The 25,915-nt window shown below is 39.3% G+C and overlaps 1 protein-coding gene across 4 annotated transcripts in view; it reads right to left on the bottom strand.

The window, feature by feature from the left end:
• Window positions 1-25,377, bottom strand: part of TCERG1 (transcription elongation regulator 1) — a 33,422-nt gene extending 8,045 nt beyond the window's left edge. Inside the window, exons 1-14 of one of the 4 annotated variants that reach the window (XM_035339018.1) lie at window positions 25,138-25,377; window positions 21,370-21,522; window positions 20,868-21,123; window positions 17,913-18,155; window positions 13,998-14,060; window positions 12,496-12,696; window positions 10,335-10,450; window positions 9,151-9,239; window positions 8,106-8,266; window positions 7,481-7,547; window positions 5,588-5,723; window positions 4,517-4,606; window positions 3,674-3,792; window positions 1,404-1,554 (exon numbers count right to left, since the gene is read on the bottom strand). In XM_035339018.1, the coding sequence (XP_035194909.1) occupies window positions 1,404-1,554; window positions 3,674-3,792; window positions 4,517-4,606; window positions 5,588-5,723; window positions 7,481-7,547; window positions 8,106-8,266; window positions 9,151-9,239; window positions 10,335-10,450; window positions 12,496-12,696; window positions 13,998-14,060; window positions 17,913-18,155; window positions 20,868-21,123; window positions 21,370-21,522; window positions 25,138-25,362 (2,070 nt within the window). In that variant the 5' untranslated portion in view covers window positions 25,363-25,377. The remainder of the gene's footprint in view (window positions 1-1,403; window positions 1,555-3,673; window positions 3,793-4,516; window positions 4,607-5,587; window positions 5,724-7,480; window positions 7,548-8,105; window positions 8,267-9,150; window positions 9,240-10,334; window positions 10,451-12,495; window positions 12,697-13,997; window positions 14,061-17,912; window positions 18,156-20,867; window positions 21,124-21,369; window positions 21,523-25,137) is intronic. The other 3 variants (XM_035339019.1, XM_035339020.1, XM_035339021.1) reach the window with 3 other exon arrangements.
• Window positions 25,378-25,915: the final 538 nt, after the last annotated feature.

Genomic DNA, 25,915 nt, shown 5'->3' with positions numbered 1-25,915 from the left:
ACCGGAACTGCGGGAGGCTAAAGTCACCACACAGAGATACCAATTCTTTCCTCACTAGGGAATCCCATAATATTTGCGTGTCAGTGATTGACAGCTGTCAGACTGAACTGATTGACAGGCCGCACAGCACATAACTGTAAAGTCTATCCACTTGTTATAAAACAGAATACATAAAATGGTTACAAAACGCTTTTGGAGAAAAAAAACATTATTTCAAAAGCAAACAAACACAGTCTCTCTTAACTTTTTAACTTAGAACAATCATGCAACAAAACAAGTATTTACTTTTTTTAAGCTTTCAACCTTACTAAGCTGCAAGAATGCTTTAAAATTCCATTCATAATTGAAATGCAATATGTAAAAGTCTAAGTTTGAACTACATCAGTTCTCCACTGAAAGCACAATCATTTATTGAAAATATCAGCAATAAGACAGTTTGCAAAAAATGGAGAACACGAAACCAAATTAGACCAGAGTGCCTAGATTAAGAAAAAAATATGCAAGACTTATTCAACAAGTAAACTGTCTGCAAATCTAGCATGTTATTCAGCATTTCTCTCCTCAGCAAGTATTCTTAGTAAGTGAGGTTTACATTAACTTTGTGCTACAAAAGAAATATTGCAGACTTTAAAATGTCATAAATGATTAGGCTTTAGAGGTTATTTTCTCCATTCGCACAACACACAGGGACATTTAAGTAAGTGGCTGCATATTTTGTTGGTAATATTTGATGCCACCCCCACAGAAGCCTGCTTCCCCAGCGGTCAAAGCCTGCTCCCTACTATTGACAATATGGCCAAGTGACATTTGGAATTCATCAATCTTTAATAGCCGACCTTTAATTCTAATAAGCAGCAGTTTATACATAAGATGTATTTACTGAAAGATTGAAGTCACTAAAAGTGCTAGCTTTTAGATGGAAAGAGAAGACATGGAAGCTGTTTGAAATTTAAATAGAGTAGCCTACAGAGAATTTTGAGATCTTACTGCCTTCACTGAGAGAACAGAGGAGTAACGGCCAGTTCTGGATTCTCGAGCCAAACAAAACTAGAATTGCCTTTCAGCGCTTCAGGACAATATATATATATTTTTTAATAGGGCAAAAATTAGGCCTCATTCCAGTTAAGAATGTTACGTGCTAAGGAAAACAAAAAAAAGTTAAATCAGTTTCATAAAATTAAGTTCTACACACTCTAAGTCGGTATAGTATACCTGCAAACTTAAAAATAGTTAGTTCATAAAGACCAAAGAAACATCTGTGAAATGCTTACATTGTAAAACCTCCATGGAAAGAGAAGGACTGAGTCTCAGAGAAGGCACACTGGAAACCAAGCACTGACTTTGTCCCATCTCACTCAGGCTCACACCATTCACGCTGCTGGAACTAAAAAAAATCACCTTACCTTCTCACCTCTGGTCTTCGAATCTTCTTTTTCCTTCTTTCTTGCCGCTGTGATAAACTCATTAAACAAGGCTTCTCGATCTTTCATCTTTTCAATTGCCTTGAATCTCGAGTCTTTAGCATGCTTGGCTGCAAATTCACTAAAAGTAGTTCTGCAACAAAATGGCAAGTGAACTAATTTGGCAGAGCTGTCTTTGCTGGGAAGCAGGTTCAGCAGAGAAATATTTCTTCTGCTAGAATACATGCCAGACCACAAAGAACAAAAAAACACCCATTCTATGTTCTCACTACAGAGATGTTTGATCAGTGAACTACAGAAAGGAGTCAGGTTTAGGCACACACATGAAAGGTATTGTTAAGAGACTTGTACGGTGTAGTATTTGTTGTTTTGGTTTTAATAGAGCTACCTGCAGAATGTGCAGGTGTAGGTGTAGGAAGAGAGATTATAATACAACCAAGAAATTAAAAAAAAAAAAAAACTCAGCTGACTACAAGTCTTTTTTTTTTTTTTTTGTGGTTAAGCAGTTCAGCCACCAGTCTGTCCAGGTATTTCACAGCTGTGAAACTGAAAGATTTACATGCATTCACTTGCAGCCAAACCATGCTAAGAGTTCACCGAGGAAATCATCGTTTGGTGTTAGTCATGATAAAACACTGGCTGAATGAAATCTTCCCCTACACAGAACATAGTATAGCTTTATCTTAAAACACAGAGGGTTGAAAATATATTAAATGCTATGGGCAGCTGCAGCAGTACTGGGCTTTCAACCTGTTATTCCCACAGCATTTTCCTGACAGTTCTCTCACCTCCAGGGCCAGATTCCAATCTGTGCAGTAAATGTAGTACTGCCACTTACCTCAAAAAAAACCACTACTGTGCTTTTTCCAAGCTCTGATGCAAATCTGGCCCCAAGAATACGTGAGACACTTATAATCATACGAATGTTTCATCACAGCATGGAAATAATTAGACTTGGAAAATCCAGCCTACTGTTGCTGTAGGGTAAATTGAAACAAGAAGAGAATTTGGTAGCTTATTCAAAAAGATTAGAAAGTGAATGTATAGCTATATCGAAGAACAAGAGCTGCTTAAGTGGAACACAAACTCTTGAGCATGTTGGACTGAGATAGATGATTAAAAATAGTCTCACACTCACAGAGGTACAGCAATACCTTTAGACAAACACTGAAACCAGAAGACAAAGGATAAGATTAAACAAGACAGTCATTCAGTTGCAATTCTCTTTCCCACCCCAACCCATAATAAGCTAAGAATTAGTCCCAATATGATGCACTGGAGATATCTTGGAAGTTGAGAATACTAAAGCTAACAAGAATAGTCCATGTTAGTCTCTGAATGCTATACTGATCTATTTAAAATTATATATATATATATATATATATATATATATATTTCAAATATTCCTATGTCTCCATTCTTCCCAGACCATCAAAATTGTTGCCATCATTAAACGAACAGGCGGATGTTTCAAATAAGAAATATTAATCAGATGTAAAGTAATTTAAAAATTTACATAACACTGGATTCCACGAATTTCCAACACGGATCACTGAAAAAAACTAAGCTGAAGTGAACCAAATGAGATGTTATTTCACTGTAAAGGAATTAATGCCAGGCAATCCAAGAGATGCTGAAAGAGAATGCTTTAGAGCTCATCTGTTGACATAAGCACATACTTCATGAATCATATGCAAGAAAGCTGTGAAACAAACAATTCTAGCAATAAAATCTTGAATGTTAGTATGTTTACTGTTACCACGAAGCTATTATCACTGCATGTAGGCCTGGATGTGAAGGGTAAGTAATAATTTTCCTATTAAAGCAACCAAAACATTGTTATATTATTATTAATATATTTTGTAACCAGAAAAAGGTCCCTTGAAATCCCCAAACTGACAAAACCTCCCTAATGCTTCTCAAAGAATGCTAATATTCTTAAGAAGAAACAGAGTTATGAAAGAAAGCTTTAATCTGGTAGTGGATCTTCATGTCTTTCTCACATTCCAGACAACATGCTGCAGATCTCTTCAAAATGACTTAAAAATACATAAAACATCATAAATGTCAATTTCTATTATTTTATGGAATGTGTGAGTGCAAGCAGGCAAATGAAGATTTCAACAATACCTGATTTTTCTCCTCTTTCCCTCTCATTTTGAATGAGGTTAATCAAGTTAACGTACCCAATACCACCCAACATACTTGGTTCTAATAGCGTTCATGCACATGAATGAGAAAGAAGCTCCTACCGTGGATTAATCTTTGCTTCTTCCATCATTTTCTTGAAATCCTCCTTGGCCTGCATTATTTTGTTTTTCTTCTCCTTGCGCTCTTCTTCAGCTCGCGTTTTCACATATTGATCAAATACCTACAGAAACACCAGTCGCTGACATAAAACATACAAACCTGAAGCCACGTAAGCTCCAGGCAAGATGGGAGAAAAATTCCATTTTTTTCCTTCTGTCTTACTTCCTTTCCTCCCACGATAGAACCAATATAGACAGGGAAGAAAGAAGGGTTAAGGATGTTTTGTATTTGAATATGCAAATGATTCCAATCTACTGAACATGCAGTGTACAACACATGAACACAATCTGAAACGAGCAAACAGTTTCTTACATATTCATTTTGTTAACATTTTTCAGTGTCGTGATGCTTCTTGTATTCTTGAAGTATTCTATTTCCATACATCCATTTGAAGAAAAGCTTCTGGAGCAAGAACTTTTTTTAACAATAAAGATGTGCTTTAGGTTTTCCACACTTCTTATTTTTCATAAATAGCTGGATTAATCATTGCTCCAGTAGTCTGACAAGATACTGAAGATTCTCACCATTTCATTCAGGTTTTGAAAGCTTTCTGTATACATAAAACTTTCACCGTCTTAGAGCACACATCTTGCAACAACAGGAAAAATAAAAAATGGCAACTCACTTCTCTTTTCAGCTTTTTCCTTTTCCAGACAAACCCTAATCATAACAAAAAATCTCTTGCAATACTGATTATTGAAGAAGGCTAAACAGGAAAAAAAACAGACTAAGGACTTAGATAACACCTGTAGTAGATGTGTCTGGAAGGAGAGTGAATTCTTTACCTGTTTTCTTTCTTTAGGGTTGAGAAGTAAGTAACGAGGATCAAAAACTATCTTGTGTAGTTCTTTCTCCCATGTTGAAAAAGCAGAGACCTTTAATCAAAAAAAAGTCAGATTTTAACTGTCAGGTTTCCTTGAATATGCAAATGCTGTAGAGTTTTGCTTGAAAACTATAGGGCATCTGATGAAAAGAGGGAGACAAAAATCATGCTGAAGTTTTCATCACTAATAGATGATGAGCTGTGGGAGTCTGCCATAGCAAGTTTCAACACTAATTGGCTCTGAGAACTTTAATAATAACACACACATAATTACTCATTAAAATAACTACTACAATGTGACATTTTAAAAAACAACTCCATCAGAAGAAAGCCTTGAGATTCTTTGTTCTCATATCCCATGCCTGCCCTATACCTTTTCTAAATATTATGAGTGCAAACAACAGTTTTGCTCCAACAAACTTAAGGCTCGAGCTCATTTTAATTAATTTTTATTAAAATTATCCCATAAGAACTAGTTAAGGAAACTAACGCTCAGGTAGCTGGAAACACTTCATTTTTTTGAATAAAGTTACTATGTGAATTCATACTCTGATAGATAATTTAGGCTATTAAGAACTGATTGTATAAAGCAAATTTCAAGTTTAGGTAACTAAAAGCAAGAAGTCTCCCATTTAAGGATAAGAATGTACAGACTATAGCGGAACTTACTGTTTTTACTGTGTAGGAACATTTCCAAAAACCTTAATTATGTGTCCAGTTCTTACTTATTTTCACTGGCAGCTTTCAACTGTGTACTTACTTAACTTGGGGAAAAAAGTAAAAAAAAAAAAAAAAAAAAGTCTTGATACTATTTAATTTCACTTATTTAGAAATTCTGCTAGTTTTAACAGTCTTTGAAATATAGGCTCTTGAGCGAAACATATCCATGAATCAGAAGAGCAATGGAATTGCTTTCCTCGCATAAGGCACTGCAGGTTCTGAATTAACTAAGAATTAAGACTTCTGCCTGAACCTCCCTTTCTCACACACCTTCACACACACACTCTCTCTCACACACACTTATTTCTCTAACCCCTCTTTCTAGAAGCATGTCCTTGAATTGTTTCATCCGAGCCTCCAGAGGGACAATGGCTCTCTCTCGAGCGGCTTTAATTTCAGCTTCCATAGCAGCCTCCTTCTCTGAATCAATATCTTTGTTATCATCTTTCCTGGAAAAAAGTTAAATACACAATACAACTTGATAAGTAGTATGTCAGCCCTGTACGTTAGATTGAACTGCATCAAGACAGAACAGACATAACAGATTAATTCAGAATTACTGGCTTATAAAACATGGAAATCATTCTTTGAGACTTGGATAGGAATGCCTTTCATACTGGAAGAGTTCAAGTAATCAAAGTGTTCTCAACAACTTCAGTGTCAACAAGCAGGGCCAAGAAGTTAATACATTCCGGTTTTGTTCATTGGTCTCACCAGACGTGCAACAAATTTTGTTAGCTGTACTAACTTTCCTCTTCTCCCGTTCAAGACCATGAGGCCCTGTGAAAGGCTACAGGAGTTAGTTCAAACTGAGAATACCTTACACTCATTACAGAAGAAATGCTGTACCACAAGTGATACATTCATCCAAAGCATTTCTGAAAATAAATGCGTGGCTTGTTGATTAACTGTGAACAATGTTACAATCATCCCTAAGAGTACACAATAACAAAGAAAACGGTAACACTACTTTTAAAATAGTGTGTACAAGTAACTCGGACTAAAGTGACGTGTATCACTTCCAATAGGCAAAACAGACAGACATGAAGAACTAAATATAACACTTAAACCTTTATAACAGAGCAAAAACAAATCTTACAGGACTAATCACTATGAAAATCTAGATGGCTAGACTTTTTGGCAACAAAACCTCGTGTGCAGAAATTAACAAGAAAAACAAGCAACTTAAGCAAACTGTTGAAGATAATAAATTATTGCACCTGATCAGGGCAATCCCAGACATGAGTATAGACTGGGAGAACTCCTTGAGAGCATCCCTGCAGAGAAGGACTTAGTGGTTCTGTTGGACAAAAAGTTCAACATGAGCTATCAGTGCATGCTTGCAGCCCAGAAGGCTGAGTGCATCAACAGAGGCAGGAGCAGCAGGCTGAGGGAGGTGATCGTCCCCCTGCTCTGCCCTCACGAGGCCCCACTTGGAGTGGTGCATCCAGGCCTGAGGCTCCCAGCACAAGGAGGTGGACCTGTTAGAGCACCTCCTGTTAGAGGGCCACGAAGATGAGAGGGCTGGAGCACCTCTCCTGTAAAGGAAGACAGAGCTGGAGATGTTCAGCGTGGAGAAGAGAAGACTCGGGGGAGACCTCACACTTAAAGGTGAGGGCTTAAAAAAGAAAAGATGGAGAATGACTTTTTACACAGGTAGATACGATAATGATAGGGGGAATGTTTGTAAACCAGGAGAGGGGAGATTTAGATTAGATGTTAGGAGGAAGTGTTTCACTCTGAGGGTGGTATGGTAGTGAAACAGGTTCCCAAAGAAGCTGTGGATGCCCCCCCATCCATCCATGGAGGTATTCAAGGCCAGGCTGGATGGGGCCCCGGGAAACCTGATTTAGCAGGTGGTATCACTGCCCATGGCAGGGGCAGAATTAGGTGATCTTCAAGATCTCTTCTAAGCCAAGCCAGTCTACAATTCTATGGTAAACCATGCTCAAAGTACTTCCTGGACTCATCAAATAACTAACACCATTTACTTTCATTCCTAATGATTTCTAAAGGCGATGCTATTTCCTCCTTACTATCTCAGGAAAATCAAGCACTTGAGCTGCTAATGTAAAACAGCAGGAAGGCGATGAGTCCTCTTAGTTACTGTTACCACTTTACTACATACAGCAGTATAGGAATTGCTCACATGAAGCTTCAGTTATTTTATTTACACAGGCTACTTAGTACTTAAAAACAAACTTACTTGCGCTTTTTAATTTTAATAGGCTCATCTTCATTTGCATCTTCTGTAGATTCATGCTCTTCTCTAACTGTAGAAGAGATTTCAATAATAGTTTAGATTTTTATCTTTACGAGTCTGTCCTTGAGCAAAAAACAGAGGACAATGTGTGCAGTACTGCATTCTGACAAAGGAAGACGGTCTTAGTTGCTGTTTTCAGATAAATACCATCAGAACTTAGTGGCAGGACTAAATACTGACCTCTTACTTCCATGAAAAAAAATCAGGCTAAGCAGCCTAACGAAGAATGTTTGGATCTCCTGATTATCTACTTGCACTTTGCTTTCCTCCAATACCAAGCCCACATGGCATCCTAGGATCATTTGCTAGAACTTGTACCAGAAAGAAATCTCAACTCAGCAGTCTTTTGAGTGTTCTGTGTTCTTGGCAGCTGTTTTCAAACTGTATTGCAGTTGATGTTCTTGCATTCCCACCATCTTTCTTAAAGAAATTCCAAAGCTATATGCATTCTTCAATACCTGCTTACATTTCTCTCGCTTACTTAAACATTACTAATTTTGGAAATGAATACAGAATAAATGATAAATTATCTTTAGAGTTCTAAAGCAAGCAATAAGATTGCTCTTACTGAGTTTTTTTCCTTCTTCCATTCCTTTTTTGTGAGGAGGTTCTTGAATAATTTTGTCCACATCAGCTCTTCCAATGAGGTCATCCGGTCTGTCCCACATCGAAAGCCGGGTGGTAGGGTTATAGAAGAAAACACGCTCATCACCAGTCCACACCACACACCTAGAAGTTTAACAGAAAGCAAAGTCTTATTTTATTTTACCATATTCAAAGACCAAGAAAGAACAAAACAAAAATTTTACTATTGGGAAGCTCTTTCTTTCATAAGTCACTATATATTTGTCTATAGAAAGAAGAAACTAAGTGGGTGTTATAGGAAGACTATTACAACTTGGCAGAACTGACAAATCCCATGAAATAATGTATGGCTCACACCTTCAATTGAGTCCTGAACTTAGTTTTACAGCACTCATGGAAACAAGAAAGTTCACAAGCTGCTGAATTACCAAAGCTTTTAGGTTGAGCTTTTCTTTTGTTTGCATTTCTTAGAAATACTGCCGCGTACAGCATGCCTTCATTTTCACAGTATTCCCACCTTTCTTGTCTAAAGCATCCTAATTTTCCTTTTTATATCTATGGATCTGTTTGGAGGCATAGCAACAGCAGCACAACTGAGTCTGAAGAATATGTTATGATTAGCTGCCAGGAACAGGCTGTCTGGTCAATCAGCACCAACATAAATACTGTAGTATAGACGTCTTCACCAACATGATGTTGGGAACAGCACGGAAACAAGTAGAGGAGGAAGAAGTGGATTCTAGCTTGTATAATTTTTTAATCAGTGACAACTTGCACACTATTTGTCAATACACACCTTCTCTTCATGTCTGATTAAATTCAAAGTTACCAGGAAGGAGGGCTGAAAAAATTGTGTTGCCTGAAGGAAACCAATGCTATTTGAGTTAGAAGAGTACCAATAAAAAGGTTCTTCATACATTATTACTTGCTCTACCTCTCCAGCAACGTTCCTTGTGTGTCTACAGGAAATGATGTTTCTGATGTTTCAGTCACTCCAGTTGCAGGCTATAGAGAAAATCATTACCTACCAAGGGGTTCCTGGAATAGGAGTGGTTGCAACCGGCTTGGCTTTCTGAGCTGCTTTTTCTTCTTCAGTCATTTCTTCCTCTTTTGGCTCCTCAAGATAAAAAAAAAAGTTACAGGATGCAAACAATAATAGCTAGCTTATTATTTATTTTAAAGCAACTCGTTTTAAATAAGCAAAGTATTTTAAAAACAATGCTAATAAGCAGCTCACAAATATACTTAATCCACACTTCAAACAGTATTGTAATTTCATCACAGACAGTAACTGCTATTCCAAAATCTCAAACCAGAAAATCTTAATTTAGACTTCAGTGAAACATTTAAATGCTTTCCTAGTTCTGCATGAACCCTTGACTCAAGGCCTAAACATAGGGACAATGGTCCACATTCTCAAAGATATTTGTATTTATTCTTAAAATTCATTTACTTGAATCTGAGACATGGAGTATGAAACAGTCAAAAGTCTACAGTGACCTTTGTAGCATTATGATTCTATGATTAAAACCAAAAACAAAACTAGCAACTACCTCAAAAGTAAACAGGGCAAATGGGTCACAAAACCAGCAACTGAATTCTGTGGTTTTGCTTAGAAATCTACATTGAAGTCCATAGAAATCTATATTAAAATGTTTATTTTCATTCAAGCATCTTGGTATCTTCAAGACCTATGCTTTTTCAGCATGACAAAAAGCATTACAAAAAAAAAGTTGCAGTGTAAGCACTAAACATTTTCTAGGATATGCATTCCTAGAAAACTAAACTGACTGGTTATAGCACAAGGAAAGACAAAGTTTTGTTTCAAAACTGTTAAAAAACTAAGTAGTAAAGAAGTAGGAAAATGGTTATTTAAGATTCCAAATATTCAGAAAAGGTTTCATTTTCTGGAACATCTTAAGATGAGAGATCATCACACCTATGTAATTACCTATTTTTTGTTTATGTTCACATTATTTTTTTTAAATATACTATATACTATCATTCTTGTAAAGTTTTTTTCCCCCTTAGGAAAAAAAAAAAAAAAAAGTGAGGCCAAAAAGGAAGGCTTTCAAAATCACCCCAGGAATTCAAGAACTCAAATTACTAACCATGTCTCCTGTCAATATGCCTGGTCTACAGATGCATCCACACCTGTAGGATGTAGGATTCAAAATGGCGATACTGACTATTTGGTTGCAAGGTCTTTTACCTCCTTTATAAGTTCTTTTATAGGTTCTTCTTTTGGCTCTTCTTCCTCTGTCTCCATTGGTAAAGGCTCCTCCATGGGTTCTTTAATCGGCTCTTTAATCTTCTCTTCCATTTTTTCTGCATAAAGATGGAAAAATTCCTTAGTATTATTAATAAACAATTAGAGAATCAAGAGATGTGGTTTTATTAGTAAGTTTTGCCTTTGCTGTTGTACATTGCGAAAATTTATTTTTAACATGTTTAACATGTGTTTTCACCACATTCCATCCTCCTTGTGCTTTACAATGTGTGCTTATAAAAATAATCTTATCTCCTGTAGCATGATCTACTTGGGACTGGACAAGGAAATACTTCAGGACAACTTCTAGCTAGCTGTTAAAAAGCTAGCTAAAACGTACCAATAGAAATAGCCAAACAGTAATAAAAAATATCATCCATATTCAAGTAAGTATTCAACTTTTAACACACAAAGTCTCAAAACTCTTAAGTTTCAACATGAGATACTGGGACTTTGGAAAGAAAGTCTTTTTTTTTTTTTTTTTGGAAGTACATCATGCAAAAACTATGGAAAAAAGCTAACTGGAAAAAACATTAAACTTATAAAGAAAAGCAAGAAGAGAAGCCTTGAGGTCTTCAACTTCATTGTTAGCCACTTTGTGATGTATGTGCACACTTGAGAGTATTTCTTTCCCATCACAATTGCAGAAACTTCCTTTGACTTCAAATTGTCTCTTACAAACAGTATTTATTAGCAGTTATGGTCAGAGAGACTAACATACCTTTTTGGAAGTAAGCATCCAATTACAAAAAAGTCTATACTATGATGAGAAGCGTTTTTTTTGATTTGTTCTAAATTAAGGCATAGGCTTTTAAATGAGGCATCAAAAGATGCAACCAGAGAGGGAAGAATTAAATTTACTCAAGTAACTCAATAAGGAGTTAATAATAAATGAAATATACAGAGCTAGGATTACATAAGGATTCCAAAACTTCCAGGAAATATTTTCTAGAAATTAATTTGCATGCAACATTGAAGTCCACCTTCAGATTAGAAATGCTGTGAGAAAAAGACATCTGAAAACTCATGGAGACTCACCTGAAAATTGCACTGTACCCATTTAAAAAAACAATGCACTGTACCCATTTAAAAAAACAACGTATAATCTTCAGTCAGCAAAACTGATATTTGCTTAGATTACTTCACATCACTAAATTACAGAGCTATTATTTAAACCTGAGTTATTAGAAAGATCGGTATCAATTACTTAAACTAGCTCACTGCGTAAGTGTTTGGAATGTCTAAACAGAGACTTCTTGTTACTAAAAATTTATTAGAGAATAAGAGCAAGAGCTATTTGCTCTGACTGGATTTTTTTCCCCAAAATAGACTCTCTAAATTGAATAAAAGCCACAAGATTTTTGCCCCTTCTTCCTTATTTGTGATACAAGAATTTGCCTCCAAAGGAACAACACCTATTTATATAATGTGGATTAAAATAAAGACAAGTCACAGAATATGACCTGAATACAACTTGGGAACTGAGGGTCAGGAGGTAATTTCCTGTTTCTTCAGATTTCAAAACTTATCATATACTTAGCTTTTCATGAACTTCATACTTTCCTGGTTTACGCTCTTTAAAATAACGATCCCCCCACCTACACCTTTCTGTCTTTGAGATTTCGTCAAATAGATGAGTAGGTACAGTACTTAACACCCTGCTGGAGTGGAAGGATGCATTTATTTGCATGTTACAGGATACCAAAGCAACTCTAGAACAGAATATTCTTTCAGTTCAGTGGGAAACAAAGAAGCTACCACTTTCAGACTCATGACAGCTTAAATGTCTTCAGTTAGGCATCGAAATGGGTTGCCCAGGGAGGCGGTAGTCACTATTCCTGTAGGTGTTTACAGAAAGGTTGGACCTGACACTTAGGGACATGGTTTAGTGGGTGATATTGATGGTGGGGCATGGTTGGACCAGATGATCTTAGAGGGCTTTTCCAACCTGACTGATTCTATGATTCTAAATGGATCCTTATAACCAGGATTTCAAAATATGCTTAAGGCAGATACTGGATTAGAAAAATTCTTGTTCATGTTTTCAAACACAACCATTAATGGTCTAAGCAATTTTGCCTGGTATAAAGCTGGTTTAAAGTACCTTTTTCTTTCAGTTCTTGGGGTTTTTCCCACGTTGACTCCAAAGTCCTATTGTTGTAATAGTAAGTCTTTCCATCTGCAGTTTTATACTCCGTCCACTCAGAGACTGCTGTTGCTCCAGCCAACGTAGCAGGTGAAGCGGCAATAGCAACCTGAGGATGGATCATAGGTACAATGGGAGGCGCCATTCCTGGCAAGACACCTATATAAAGAAGAAACAAACAAAAGAGAAAAGAAAAAAGGGAAAGGAAACAGAACAGTGAATGACAATGAAATACCCAAGAACAAAAACCTAGCACTTTACTGACTTACTTTAAAAAGTACATAAAAATTATTTTGAAAATGAAATTCAAAAGCAAGACACAGCTACTAAATTTCCTTCCTATGTTTTCTGATCAGTAATGCCTGTGTTACCAAGAAAATTAGATAAATAAAATTTTAATTAACCTCCAATTTTACACAGCACAAAGCCTGTTAGTTTTTAGACATTTCCTTTAACACTTCAAAATGAAGCATTATGCTAAGGAATGCATCTTTCTTATTTCTCTGTAGCAAGTTATAATTAAACAGTGGAATAATTCTGTCATTTGAACATACTCCTAACGCTTTTGTGTAAAAAAAAGTTTTAAAATGTTGGTTTGAATTTCACCCATACAATACAATATGGATCAGAACTCTGGTACATCTTAAACCCTGACTTAAAAATTCACATAAATTTAGAATCTTGGATAAAAAGAAATAAGAATTAAATAATTTCAGATTGTGTGATGGTTTTGTTTAGTACTGAAGATTGGAAAAAACATTTTATTCACATCCTAAAGCAAAATGCCAAGCAAATATGCAAAGGTGAAAAAAAGTCAAAATGTTACGTTATTCTACTAATTCTCTGTTTATCCCGACAAAATGGATATACTGTAAGTATTTTGAATGACAACTTCTATAAAAGTGAATTGGATAAGACTAGCACCACAAGATCATAATTTCAAGCCTTTACCATTTATATGAAAAAGTTTCATTTTAAATAAGGGATAAAAGTACATATTGGCATAAACTAGCTTCAGTAAATGGCATTTCTTAAATAATATGAATAATTTTCGTAATATGAAAAATGAAAATTTATACTAAGACACGTACACGCACACCAACATGCAAGCACAATCATGTCACTATACATGTGGAAGTCAGAAAAACAAAAATCCACACACAAGAAACTAATAACTAAGAGGTATGGGCATGAAGAGGTTCACAATTATTACAGAACTCAGTGATTACAGAAAAATGTACTGTATTTATTTTTTGTATAAAAGAAGCTACCACTAACAGTTAACTGGGAAAGTTGTTTCCTGGCCAAATACGATATTTGCATTTATACTGGTCTTGAAAATAAAGTATATATATTCAATTAATTGGGGGGAAGCAAATAAATAAATAAAAAATAAACAACAACATTCACTACCATGCCAACTTACAGACAAAACGAACTAAGATGGTTTTGAAAATTACCGGTCTTGGTGGTAGCGACTGTCTTTACATACGGGCAGCTGACTATTTGCATCATTGCTACACCTGTAAAACGGATAAGCAAGCATGTTGGAAAGCTGCCATTGTACGTCAGCTACCACGGGGAGTCTGGATGCTACAGATTTCCTGCTACAATTTGGAATGCCATTTTCAGCTGGCAAAAAAGAAAGCCTCTTTGACAAGAAAATGTAAAGTATTTTTGCTCCAGAATTTTATGCCAGATCAAATTTAAAACTGATTTTAAGCTGCAGCAACAGTTTCTGCCTACATTAAGCCATCTGTTTAGCAATTACTGGGATGCTGATTAAAAAAAACAAAACAAAAAACCCACCATGATATTTGAATGACGACTCAGGGGTTTAAGTTCATTCTAGGCAAGGTAGCACCAGAGAAGATTATGCTAATGGAGATGTTCTCCACTGACAGCATTTGGTCAGACAGATCCATCAGAGCAGCAGCAAAGTGAAACTGACTGTCTTTGCTTCTTTCATTCTGCTGCTGCAGTTTAGGAAGTAGTAGCAAGAGTAGGACAGATTTAAACTAGTCGGACTAGCAAGGAGTGGTGGGATGAAATCCAAGTTCAGCCCAGACGAAAAGGTGAGGTGATGGAGGCCATTAAGGAAAGGCTGGAGGTGGAAGAGGAAGGGAAGGGGGGTAGTAATAAAAGTCATGAAGCCGCGTACAGAGGTACACAAAGCTGCACTAGGTCAGTGGCAGCAAATATTTTCATTTTTTGTTACCTAGAAAGTCATGAGCTAAAAACAGCATTAGTTCTCCAAAGCCATCATGCACTGTTCTGCTCTCCAGCTGTGACACTGGCCACAAAGGGGAAAGCATCTAATCCTCTTCAATTAGATGAAAAATTCGTTAGGAAATTAGACAAGTGTAAGGGAAAAACATTTCCAAAAACCTTCACATTAGGGTACAGGAAGAAACTGCACAAGTTTTCTCTACATTGGTCTAGTTTTGACACTTGGAAACTGAAACACTTCAGAAACTTCTCCCTAAACTATTTCAATTCCATCATATGAGGTTGGAAATCCTCCAGCACAAAGTGAAATTAAACCCCTGTGTTTATAACAAATGTAAGTTCTATTTTTCTTCATTAGAGATGTAGTATCAAAAGTGTACTAAAAATATTGCCAATTTATTTCAAAAATATTTGTGAAAAGATAGAATTGTAATGTTCTTTACTAATTATTTCAATGAAAGAATCCAAAACAAGTTTTATAAAAAAAAGTATGAATTGAGACACAAAAACAATGACTCAAACAGCACTGAATGAAGCATTTGTCTAAATTTGGGAGAGGGTCACGTTATGTACTCAAAAATTCGTTTTGTTAAGGAAGTTACAGCATGTCTTAAAAGTGGGTCAGTATAAATAATGCCATCTGCGGGACTGCTGAAATTAGAGGTACCACAGCGCAGATAAGACTTAGCAAATACCCAAGCTGTTTCCTCTGCCAAGTTCACTTTCAAACATACAGCTAACTTTTAACATATGAATTAAGAGAAAGCAGACTTACTTTTTAAGATCTGAGATTACGAGATACCACTAATCAACTCTTCCATTGCTCCGTCTTACTACAGCATAATACAGAGATTAACTTTGCAATCACATGACAATGGCATTCATCAACTGTCCCTGTAACTTGAAAGCAATCCAGCTGATTTTGTATGAACTGCTGAAAGCCCCAAACATCTATACATTAAAAACTCTGTAAGCCTTTTTGAATTCGCCTTTTACTGCCTTGAAGTCATTTTGATTTCTCTTTATTTTTTTACTGTAAAATATTTTAAAGGTTTTTTTGTTTTGTTTTGTTTTATGGTGGTTGTAAACCATTACAGTCAACTCAGGCTAGAGCTAGCTAAAAGGAGTAAAATGGTTTTATTCTGTAATCAGGCAAAATAACAAATTAGACTCATCAGCAGAAACATGCTCTTTTCTGCTGGGTATCCTGCTCGCGTGTTATGGGTTCAACCCAAAAGGCTCATCTCACCACGAGAGCAGGAGAGGCCACATGTAAGACTTGCTACCACTGAAGTTATCAAAAAATCGTTTTCAAATAATATTTTAAGAAGGAGGTGACTGACGCTTTTCCTCTGTCTTTCCTTCTGTACTGCATTCTGTACTCAATAAAAGACCAACCAACCACACAGCCCAGTGTGTCCATTTTCACTGGCACTCACCTCTGCTAGTTTAACCATTCGCCTTTTACCAGACAGTTCACAGTGAGCAGGTGATTGTATCTTTCAAAGATGCATAAGAACCCTTCACACTGTTCTGGTTCTTTGCTGACAACGTCAGAAACTGCAGGTAAGAGCAGTCAGCTGGCCACTTCTAAGGCTTAGCCATTTCTGTTGTTCTCCCAAACCTCACAAATACAGACAGCAGAATTCTCCCCACATTCTTTATTCATTTTTCAGCCAGCCTTGAACATGATGTTCAGAATGTTTGTCTGTCCTTAAACAAGGAGTACTAAACTGTGATTGCCTTTTCAAGCATACTACAGATGGAAAAAAGCTTTGCCTAGTTATTTGAAAAAGTAATACTCTTCTAGAAGATGAAACAACTAAAAGTTGGTCCTCTCTTCTAGTCTCTCTCAAAATAAATGCTTTTTATTCCACATATATCTACCCGATGGTTAAAACTAATACCCCTTTTAACTACTTTGGTGCTTTTATCTTTTTATCAAAGAGGATATAAGGAGTGTTCTAAAGCATTTCTTTTCGTCTAATTAATTAAAAGGGAGGCTAAAGCCACCCATCAGATGTACTGCAACATGGCATTGAACGGACAGCAGGAAAGAAGTCACCTCCCGCAGCCTGTACAGAGCAAAAAAGGTGAGGAGACAGCTCAGAGCTGCTTCTTTGTAATTCTCCATCAGAAACTAATTTGTATCCAACACAACTGCAGTCTCACAGCTTTCCTTGCAACAGGAAATCATCAACTCTCACGTATTTCATTATACTGCTACACACTGAAACAAAAGTAAAAGGAATTGTATCCATGAAAACTAGATTATTTAAGCAATGAGTGGTTTTAAGGACCAACTAAAACCTGTTCAGTGATTACAAAGAGCAGGTCAAGTCCAAAATTTTGCCAGCCTAAAATATTTCCTTCAGTATCCAACCAAAAGTTTTTATTAAAACTTGATAAAATATAACTAAGCCAGGCACCAGAGGGCTCCCAGCTATGTTGTTGTCACAATGGTCTTTACATCTGAAGCTTACGGATAACACGCTGGCATCCTGAATGCCTTAAACTGCCCTCTGCTTAAACCTCAACAATTTGTTTAAACATTCAGCATCACACTTAATAGTTGCAGAACAAAGGAGCTACAAACACCCAACATCATTCCAGGGTAATGCATCTGAATGGTAATTTTTCCTACTCGTAAATTATTTTCAGCTAACTTTCTTCAGCTATACTCTATGTCCCAATAAGCATTTAAGCTCAAGACTCAAGGTCTGTATCAAACAAGTTGAAAAAAGTTAAAGCGATATTGCAATTGGTAAAATACAGAGCTGAGCTACAATTTTCTCACTTACTGATTCTGTCCAAAGCTCACTATTTTTTTAATAGAATGACGAGATGGACACATGCCATAAGATTAGGAAGCGTTTAGTGCAATTCTTGTATTTCCAATCATATAAAAGATAAAAGGTTACATGTTTAAATGTAGCTATTTTCTGGTATAGATATCAAAGAATTAGAAGTCAAAAATTTCGTTTTCATTGTTAATTAAAAAGTCTGTCTGCTAACCCTGAATTCTTTCAAAAGTATTCTAAGTGGAGAGGATTCAGGCAAGTTCCGTACACAGTGGACACATGAGTGCAAACAAATTGACAACATGGACATGTAGCGGACAAGACAATTACAGTTCGCCAATTTACCTGGAAGTGGAATAGGCATGCCAGGAAGGGGGACACGAAATGGAGGTACCATTACTGGTGGAAAAGCAGGAATTGCTGCAGTTGGTTGAGGTACTGCATGAGGAACTGCAGGAGGCAATGTCTGTGGGACTGGCTGGGGTACAGTCTGCACAGGTGTAGCAGAAGGAGCAGAGGTTGAAACACTGACTGATGGTGTGGCAACTGAAACACCCGAACTCGGGGTCTGGTCTTGTGTGGTAGGTGCTGATAAAAAAAAAAAAAAACAGAGAACACCTTGTATCTTAGGTACTACAATATACTGGCTGCAAACATACTGGCTCTCTGTTTCCCAACAGATGTCACATAAGCAGATACGCTTAGATAAAATCAACAGGAAGACACTCTTGAAAAGAAAAAAGCCTTTGCCTTCTCTGTAACACTACATATTTACAAAGAAAGTCAATTTCAAGTTTTACTTTGTACCGTTCTTTATTCCCAACAAGTCTCTATAGTAGTGCCAGAAGTATAGCAAAGGACAAACAGAGCTTGCTTAGTAAATAAATTAAATTCTACTCTGTATCCCCATTCAGAAGAATAAAAGGGAACATTATAGAGAGTTTCAAATGGAAAAAAAAGTGTTCATTCTTAAGAACACCGAATGAACAAAGGTGTCTTATTTTTAAACAAGCGTAACGACCGCAGCACGTGCATGACAGCAATCTAAAACTGTGCTTATGAAGTTGAAATCCAAGAATGGAAAAGTAACAATTTAAAACGTGTAATTAAGCACAGAAAAGCAAAGTACTTTTTTGTTCAGAAGCTGCAAGAACTTTCTTGATCTTTAGTGCCTCCCAGTGGAAAAATACAATATCACAACTCAATTCACCATCCCTGTAGCACGGCTGAAAGCAGCATTTAACCAGGAATAGTGCTACACATCAAAGCACCGGCAAACAGTAACTAGAGATCCAAGTGATTAAAGTGATTGATCTTACAAATTTGTACTCCAAAGGTTTGGTGGAGGAGAAGGGGAACTGTTGAAAAATGAGTTAACCAAAAAAAAAAAAAAAAAAAAAACACACCAAAACCCACCAGCTCGTGAACGCATTACACACAGGCACACTGTAGGTCTCTGTTATTTAATGACAACCAGAAGCATTCCCAGTAAGACACCAGTATTAAGGTATTTAGATAAACATTTTTGGCCTGTCAGGACAGGTGAAAGTTCTTAGCACTGCCTAAAATTTAGGGAAACAGAGTCAACAGTCAGTATGTCATTTCTTCTAAGTCCTGTATCAAATCAGTACCAGACAACAACGAAGCTTAGCTAGAAGCCCCAGTCTTTTGCAGGCCAAGCTTGAGAGTTGTAAAATTATTTTAAAACATAAAATTCTGTCACCTAGGTATAGACACCAACAGTAACAGTTCTTGAAAGCAAAGACAAAGTTTAGCAGGTAGAACAGGCAGAAGTAGAGCAGACTTTCAGCGTTTCAGATCAGGAAATTTTGTTTCAGAGAACGTGCATAAATAAAGTGCTATTTCAAAAGCAGTAGTTCTCAGAAGCCGAGGCTAGCAGCTTCCACCTGGTTCTTGTTACCCATCAAAATGGTTAGTCTCCAGTTGATGACACCAGACCATATTTCAAAGCAACCGAACATGATATTAAGTTCTCTCTCAAATTAAAGCCATTTAATGCTTTGAGCCATACATTCGCTACTCCAATGATCTATCTGCCCTCCAGTGCTAACTGGAAGCACAATTTACAGGTTACCTGAACTTGTCTCCCTTTCATTTTGGAGAAACTAAATTAAGCTTGACTTGGCTCACCTACTACATAAAAAAGGTGAAATGGAGGGGAGGAAACTATCCACTACAGCTGGAGTTCAAACATTTCAGCAACTGCTAGTTTTCTTCACACTCTTTGGCCTTACCACTGTACACACTTCTGCCAGCACAGCTACAATCACCCAGACTATCAAACAATAGCATGCCAGACCAACATAAATGTTGTGCTTTCAGCAGCCCGGCACAGACAGTAACTCTAACCAAACCCTTCTTTGATAAGCACACCTTGCTTTGTCATTCTAGGTGATTTTTAGTTATTTTTTTTACTCAATTATTTGCTTGTGACACACTCCTGCAAATAGATTTCTAATACATAAAATACAGCTCTGCGTAGATGCTCTGCGCTAGAGGCACTTGTCAGCACACAGATGCCAATCAACTTATTATATAAGTTATACTGTTTGCATGTGGATACTCTGTACAATGCACATTGTGTCCATGCTGCGTAAATTCAGCCCCCCTTCTCTTGGGGTTCCCTCAGTTGGGAAATCCAAAGCAAAGACTCAGCCCATGTAAACAGCAATCATTTTCAGACTATTATTCCAAAGTAATCAATGAATAATTATGGGTCTAAGGACTTTCTTTTCTCCATTTTTATGCAACTCTAAAAAATGGGAACTTATGAAGCTTAGTCTGAAAACTTCTGCAATAAGACATCTGAAGCAGCTCAGTTCTGTGATCAACCCATTCTATGCAGTCCAGAAGCAGCACTGGAAGATTTCCTCTTAAAGCAACAAACGCAATTTTGGAAACAGAAAATTGGTACAACTGTAATTCCTACCCCAAATTAACTTTTGTGAGATACTTTTAAGATCAGTTTGGCTTTAACTAAAGTCAAAAGGAAATGCATGGGTAATAGCTTTGAGATGATAACAGCAGGAAAAAACATACAAAGACCTAAAGAAAAAGGGCTGCATACTGACTAGCAACTTATCTGCTTGAATACAGGACTAGTCTCCTGAAGAAAAAAGTTCACATGCAAGGGTCTTCTGGATAAAATGCTGTTCTTTAAGAACATATTCTGCTTTATGTAGCAATTGCTTCCTCCTGGATATTAATTTTTTTGCTGCAGCGACTCCCCAAAGCAGCATCCCCAGTGTTGCAGAGCTTGAGAAACCCCCAGTTACTCACTGGAAATCGTCTGTGAAACTGACGTGGCTGTGGTTGTGGTGGAGGTTGTGGAGGACTGAGTACTCGAGGATGTTGACGGAGACGCTGCAGACGCGGGACTGCTGGTGGTTGGCGTGGAGGCACCTACTGCTTGGGCCTGGGCCTGGGCCTGAGCCTGCGCAGCCAGCATCGGTGTCAGCTCCGACTGCTGAATAACTTTGACCCCATCTGGCTTAGTCCATGCAGACTCACGTGTGCGTGCATTATAGAAATAGACCTGCAATTTAAAAACATCGCCATCAAACAACTGTTTTTCTGGAGGGGAAGGACTCATAAACTGGTGTAACTGCTCCCACTCTAGGCACAGTTAAGTACTACCAACAAGAGGATCAGTGAAAGTATAGGATTTTATCACACAAGCATTTTTGAAAGATCTGGAGTCTCCATGTGCAGGACCATCTGACAACATCTTTACGACAGCAGTAGACACACATTGCTTTGTTGTTTCTGGTATTCATCTTACCTTGCCATCTGGAGTTTTGTTTTCTACCCAGATCTCTTCCGCCGGGGGCATTGCTGGTGTTCCAGGGGCAGTGACAGGCGGCATTCCCGGAGGGAACATCATACCAGGAGGTGGTGGCATGCTGCCCATGGGAGGAGGCATGAACGGTGGTCTCTGAAGACATATAACAACAATGAAATACAATTTTCGGGCAGGGCTTTCCCTTATTAAAGCACCAACTCACATTACAGCTATGGTAAGGCTAACTCCACCAGTCTGGAGAGCTGCTCTGACAACTAACATTACCGGTTCAGAGCACACGCTCCCCAACAAACCACCACCTACAGCTAAACAGCTGTAGGAAGCACTTCACACCTGAGATGTTAACATGAACGTAAAGCAACAGAGAAGAGTGGCAGGAAAACAACTGGGGTGAAAGAAAACTCCTCTCACAAAAAGAAGAAAGTATCCTAATGCAAGAGAGAAAGAATGGGAACTGTCCCTGAGGAACTGCTGCTCAGATGTCCCTAGCTGTGATTCAAAGATTTCCTGCAATACCCCAAACAGTTACACAATGACTCTCCCAGGGAAGAAACACTAAGAGATTAAATCACACGCAAGCATCCTATTTATTAGCATGGCAGAGCAGCAGATTTCATCCAATCCGTTATACTTCTCAATTATCCGTTAAGGAAAACACTAACTAGTGCTAATCCAAAAAAAAACACAAGAAAATCAAATTACAGCTTGACTAATGCATCATCGGAAGAAATTCAGAATTGCCCCCACACTGTTGCACATGAACCTGTTTTCTGCCTGTTTTCCAATTAAAGGTACATTGAGTTCTTTTATTTCACCCATTTATTTGGACCGTTCTGACATTTCCTGTGCAAATTTCTCCTTGGTTAATCACTCCAGTTTTAACCGAATTTATGATTCAAAAATTTCCTCTCAATAAAGGCAATACTGAGACAGTCCACTGCAAAAAGCTTCCAGCCCTACACTCGTAACTGACAGGCTTGATAGCGAAATGCACACATGCAGCAAGACGAGGCTCTGCTGAGCAGGAATGTGTATTGGAAATCCCACGTAACAGAAGTGGGGTGGCTCTGTGACACGCCACACGCACTGACTGAGCTGCACCCATGCACTGACAATTTGAGTCCTGCCCTTTGTGGTTTTCAGTGTGTGCCGTGTCCTTGGTTCCTGCCTGTACTTAGTTTCTTTTGGAAGTTTCCTTAAGATCAGCATTTCTGCTGTAAGACTGATTTTTTAAACTGCTTTTTAAATTCATGTACCGACTCTGAGTCTTACTGGATACTATCCTACTAATTAGAAAGGAAGTCAAGAGCACATGGACAGAATTAAAAGCAAACAAAAAAAAAAGCCATTTAGGTAACAACAGCCTTTCACTCCTTCCTTCCTTGACTACTTCTCCTCTACAGCTCCTCCACCTGGCCGTTAGGTGATCTTTCTCTTTGCTGCTCTACGAGCTGCACCACGAACCCACAACAGCTCCCTTCTTGCCTGCTGTTGCCACTTCCTGGAAAACAGGAGTTAGACCACCCCAGGGCAGCCCAAGAGCAAAGGAAGGGATCCCAGGCATACAGTCAGGGAATCCAGAACAACCCCTAAGCTCCACATGCAGCACACCTCCTCCATTTTCACACCACCCCCTTTAGCACCATGTGCAAGGCAGGACACAGCGCTGTCACGGCACGAGAACACAGACCCGCTGAGCGCGGGGATTCCACGCGTGGTACCGAGCTGCAGAGGACGCTCGCTGCATGGCACAGTAAAACAGTGACCATGGACCATGTAACAGCTGAGAGCTGAAGCACATCCGGAAAATAAATCAAACACGTAAGGAGCTGTCAGCAACTAAGGCTTTGGGCTTCAAATTAACTCTGACTGATTCACAAAACTGCGCAACCATCAGGAAGGCCCAGCACTTCCCTCTCAGTACCGCTGCGTGCTCTGATACCTTCATTTGCTTCCGCAGCTCTCAAGGCAGTGAATGGGCACAGGAGTAAGCGGTACAACAGGATTGCGAAGCACCAGGAGAAAGGTGCCATAGGTGGAAATAGTCTTACATAAACTTAGGCTGAGCACGAAATCGTACCACAGAACAAGGCCACGGTGCTAAATGAAAGGAACAGAAAAGAAGACATCCAACAAGGTAACGGGGCTGCTTACATCCCTCAAACTTACTGTTCCCACCCTCGGTCCCACAGGACTTTTGTTCACCTGAGAAGGTTTCAATGAAACCAACAGCTATTTCACACGTCCTCGAGCAGCCCAAGTTATATGTTGATAGGCTACACGCCCAAGGGAAAAGAAAAAACTACTATGGAAAACACAGACTATTTTTTCTTGAAATCTGGTGCTCACGACGGTATCCTCACACTAAACGAGGCTGCAGTTTGCTGTTGTTTTATTTCAGGTGAAATGCAGCTTAAGGCCTTGTTCCTGCTCTAGCAGCTTCTTTGCTTCCTTTCATCCTGCCCTGCTGTTTGCCATACGGCTGTTTGCAGAGCTACACAGTGAACCCGCCTGCACGAAGAGGAATGAGAATAAATGCTGCCATGGCTCTGCTGCCAGAAACACAGGTGAAGCAGGACCCAAAATACCATGAAATAACCCACAACGCTATTTTCTTTCCACCTTGCCCACATCCATACTGATCAAAGTACATTCCACCGCTCTAGCGTTTACTGTTCAGTTATGAAGAGGGGATTTGAACCATTATTTATAAGCCGCACAGTATTATTTTACCACCGACAGTCCCACGTGGTAATTACACTGCCGTTAAAACTTTTCTTATTCACAAATACGTTGTACCTTTCAAACCATCCAACTCTCTGAAAAGCAAGCAAAAGAACTTCACCACACACCACCATGAAAGACAAGCAGAAATCTAACTTACTTGAGCCCAACAGGCTCATGGCAGGCTCAAACCAGTCCTGTAGATGCTAGGAACACTCAAAGTTTTTTTTTTTTTTTTTTTAAAATAAACAAAAAACACCACAAAGCACAAAGCGAACACCACCACGCTGATCACAAGATAAAGAGCGTTCTCCCTCTGCTGAAGGTAAACTGATGGCAGCACAAGGGCCGTGGGCTGCCAATCCAGTCAAACACTGAGCCTACTCTGAATTTTTTCATTTTTTTTTTTTTTTGGTCAGTCTGTTGACAACTTCTGTTGCATTCCTAATGACACAACCTTCTGAGAAGAGTGCTGGAACAGAACACACGGGGTCACTCATCACATACGCGCTTCTCAGAGTTCCTACTTGTCTATCTAACCGGTCCCTTGGTGATCAAAAACAACAAGCTTCCATGGTGACTACAGGCGTGGTTCACGCAGGAACTTCAGTGGGATTCAGTTCGATGTAACGTGGTAGCTTCTCCGTCAGTCTCTGATAGATCATCACTACCTCAGTGAGCAGCTACGGCACGATCCAGGTCACCCTACGGGCCTGCTGTGTACCTCACATGTCTGCTTTCTCGAGCTCAGAAGCCTGAGCACAACTGAATCCTGCATCGCGCATGGCCACAAGGCACCAACATGAAGCCAGGTTTTAGTAAACGTTCCGGTGGTGAGTTCATTCTAACTGTGTGATTAATTTAGAGTTGCCTTAAGGAACTAGATGTAAATTGCTTTTCTATTACCCCGTGTGTGCATGAGTTTCATAACAGCTCTCCTCTTTTTATTACTGCTCATGAAAACAAACAAAAACCCCAAAATCCCAAGTGACCAAACCAAAGGACCGCCCACCCGCTCATTACCTGTAGGTGTGGAGGTCCCATCGGTGGAGGAATCCCCCCTGGAGGCGGCATCGGAGGCATGTTTGGGTCGAATGGAGGGCGTCCAAATGGGGGCCGAGGTGGCGGCGGAGGACCTCGCATCATCCCGAAGGGTGGAGGAGGTCTCATGAGGGGTGGCGGGCCTCTCATGACCGCATTCGGCGGGGGAGCCGGGCCACGGAACCTCAGTGCTTGCTGCTGAGCCATTCTGTGGGGGAGGCCGAGACAAACAAGCTTTACAGCTGTTCGCTGCTCCGCTAAGGAACTTAAGTTCTTACAGCAAAAGGGGAAGGGCCCTCATAAAAAACAAAAGAGTGTGGGAAAACGCCAACCTTTAATATACAAAACTAAGCGTGCCACTACTGCAATAGCTGCTTCCCCCTCGCAATTCACCTTAATTACACCTCAATTACTAATTTCCTCGCAGAGACGCACAACCCGCACCCCGGGGGGCAGCAGGCGCTGCGGCCGCACGCCCCGCCGGCACCAAGGACCCGCGGCTCCGAGACCCCCGCCCGCCCCCGGGACTTCCCCAGCCGCGGCTGCCCGCGGGGCCGGGATCTCATCACACCGCAGCGGGGGGCTGGGGGGGTCCGCCCGGCCCAGGCACGGCTCGGGGCCCTGCCGCCCTCCTCCCGCGCCCCGGCGGGATGTGACCCCTCAGCGGGGCCCCACGCCCAACAGGCCCGGCCCCGCAGGCCCCAGGCCGGGAGCGCGCCCGGGCCCCACAGCCACGGCCCACAGAGGCGGGAGGGGCCCG

This window comes from Oxyura jamaicensis, chromosome 13, assembly GCF_011077185.1.
Source record: "Oxyura jamaicensis isolate SHBP4307 breed ruddy duck chromosome 13, BPBGC_Ojam_1.0, whole genome shotgun sequence".
Classification (NCBI taxonomy): domain Eukaryota; kingdom Metazoa; phylum Chordata; class Aves; order Anseriformes; family Anatidae; genus Oxyura; species Oxyura jamaicensis.
The sequence above is the reverse complement of the archived record's forward strand: the minus strand, read 5'-3'. Positions and strand labels throughout refer to the sequence as shown.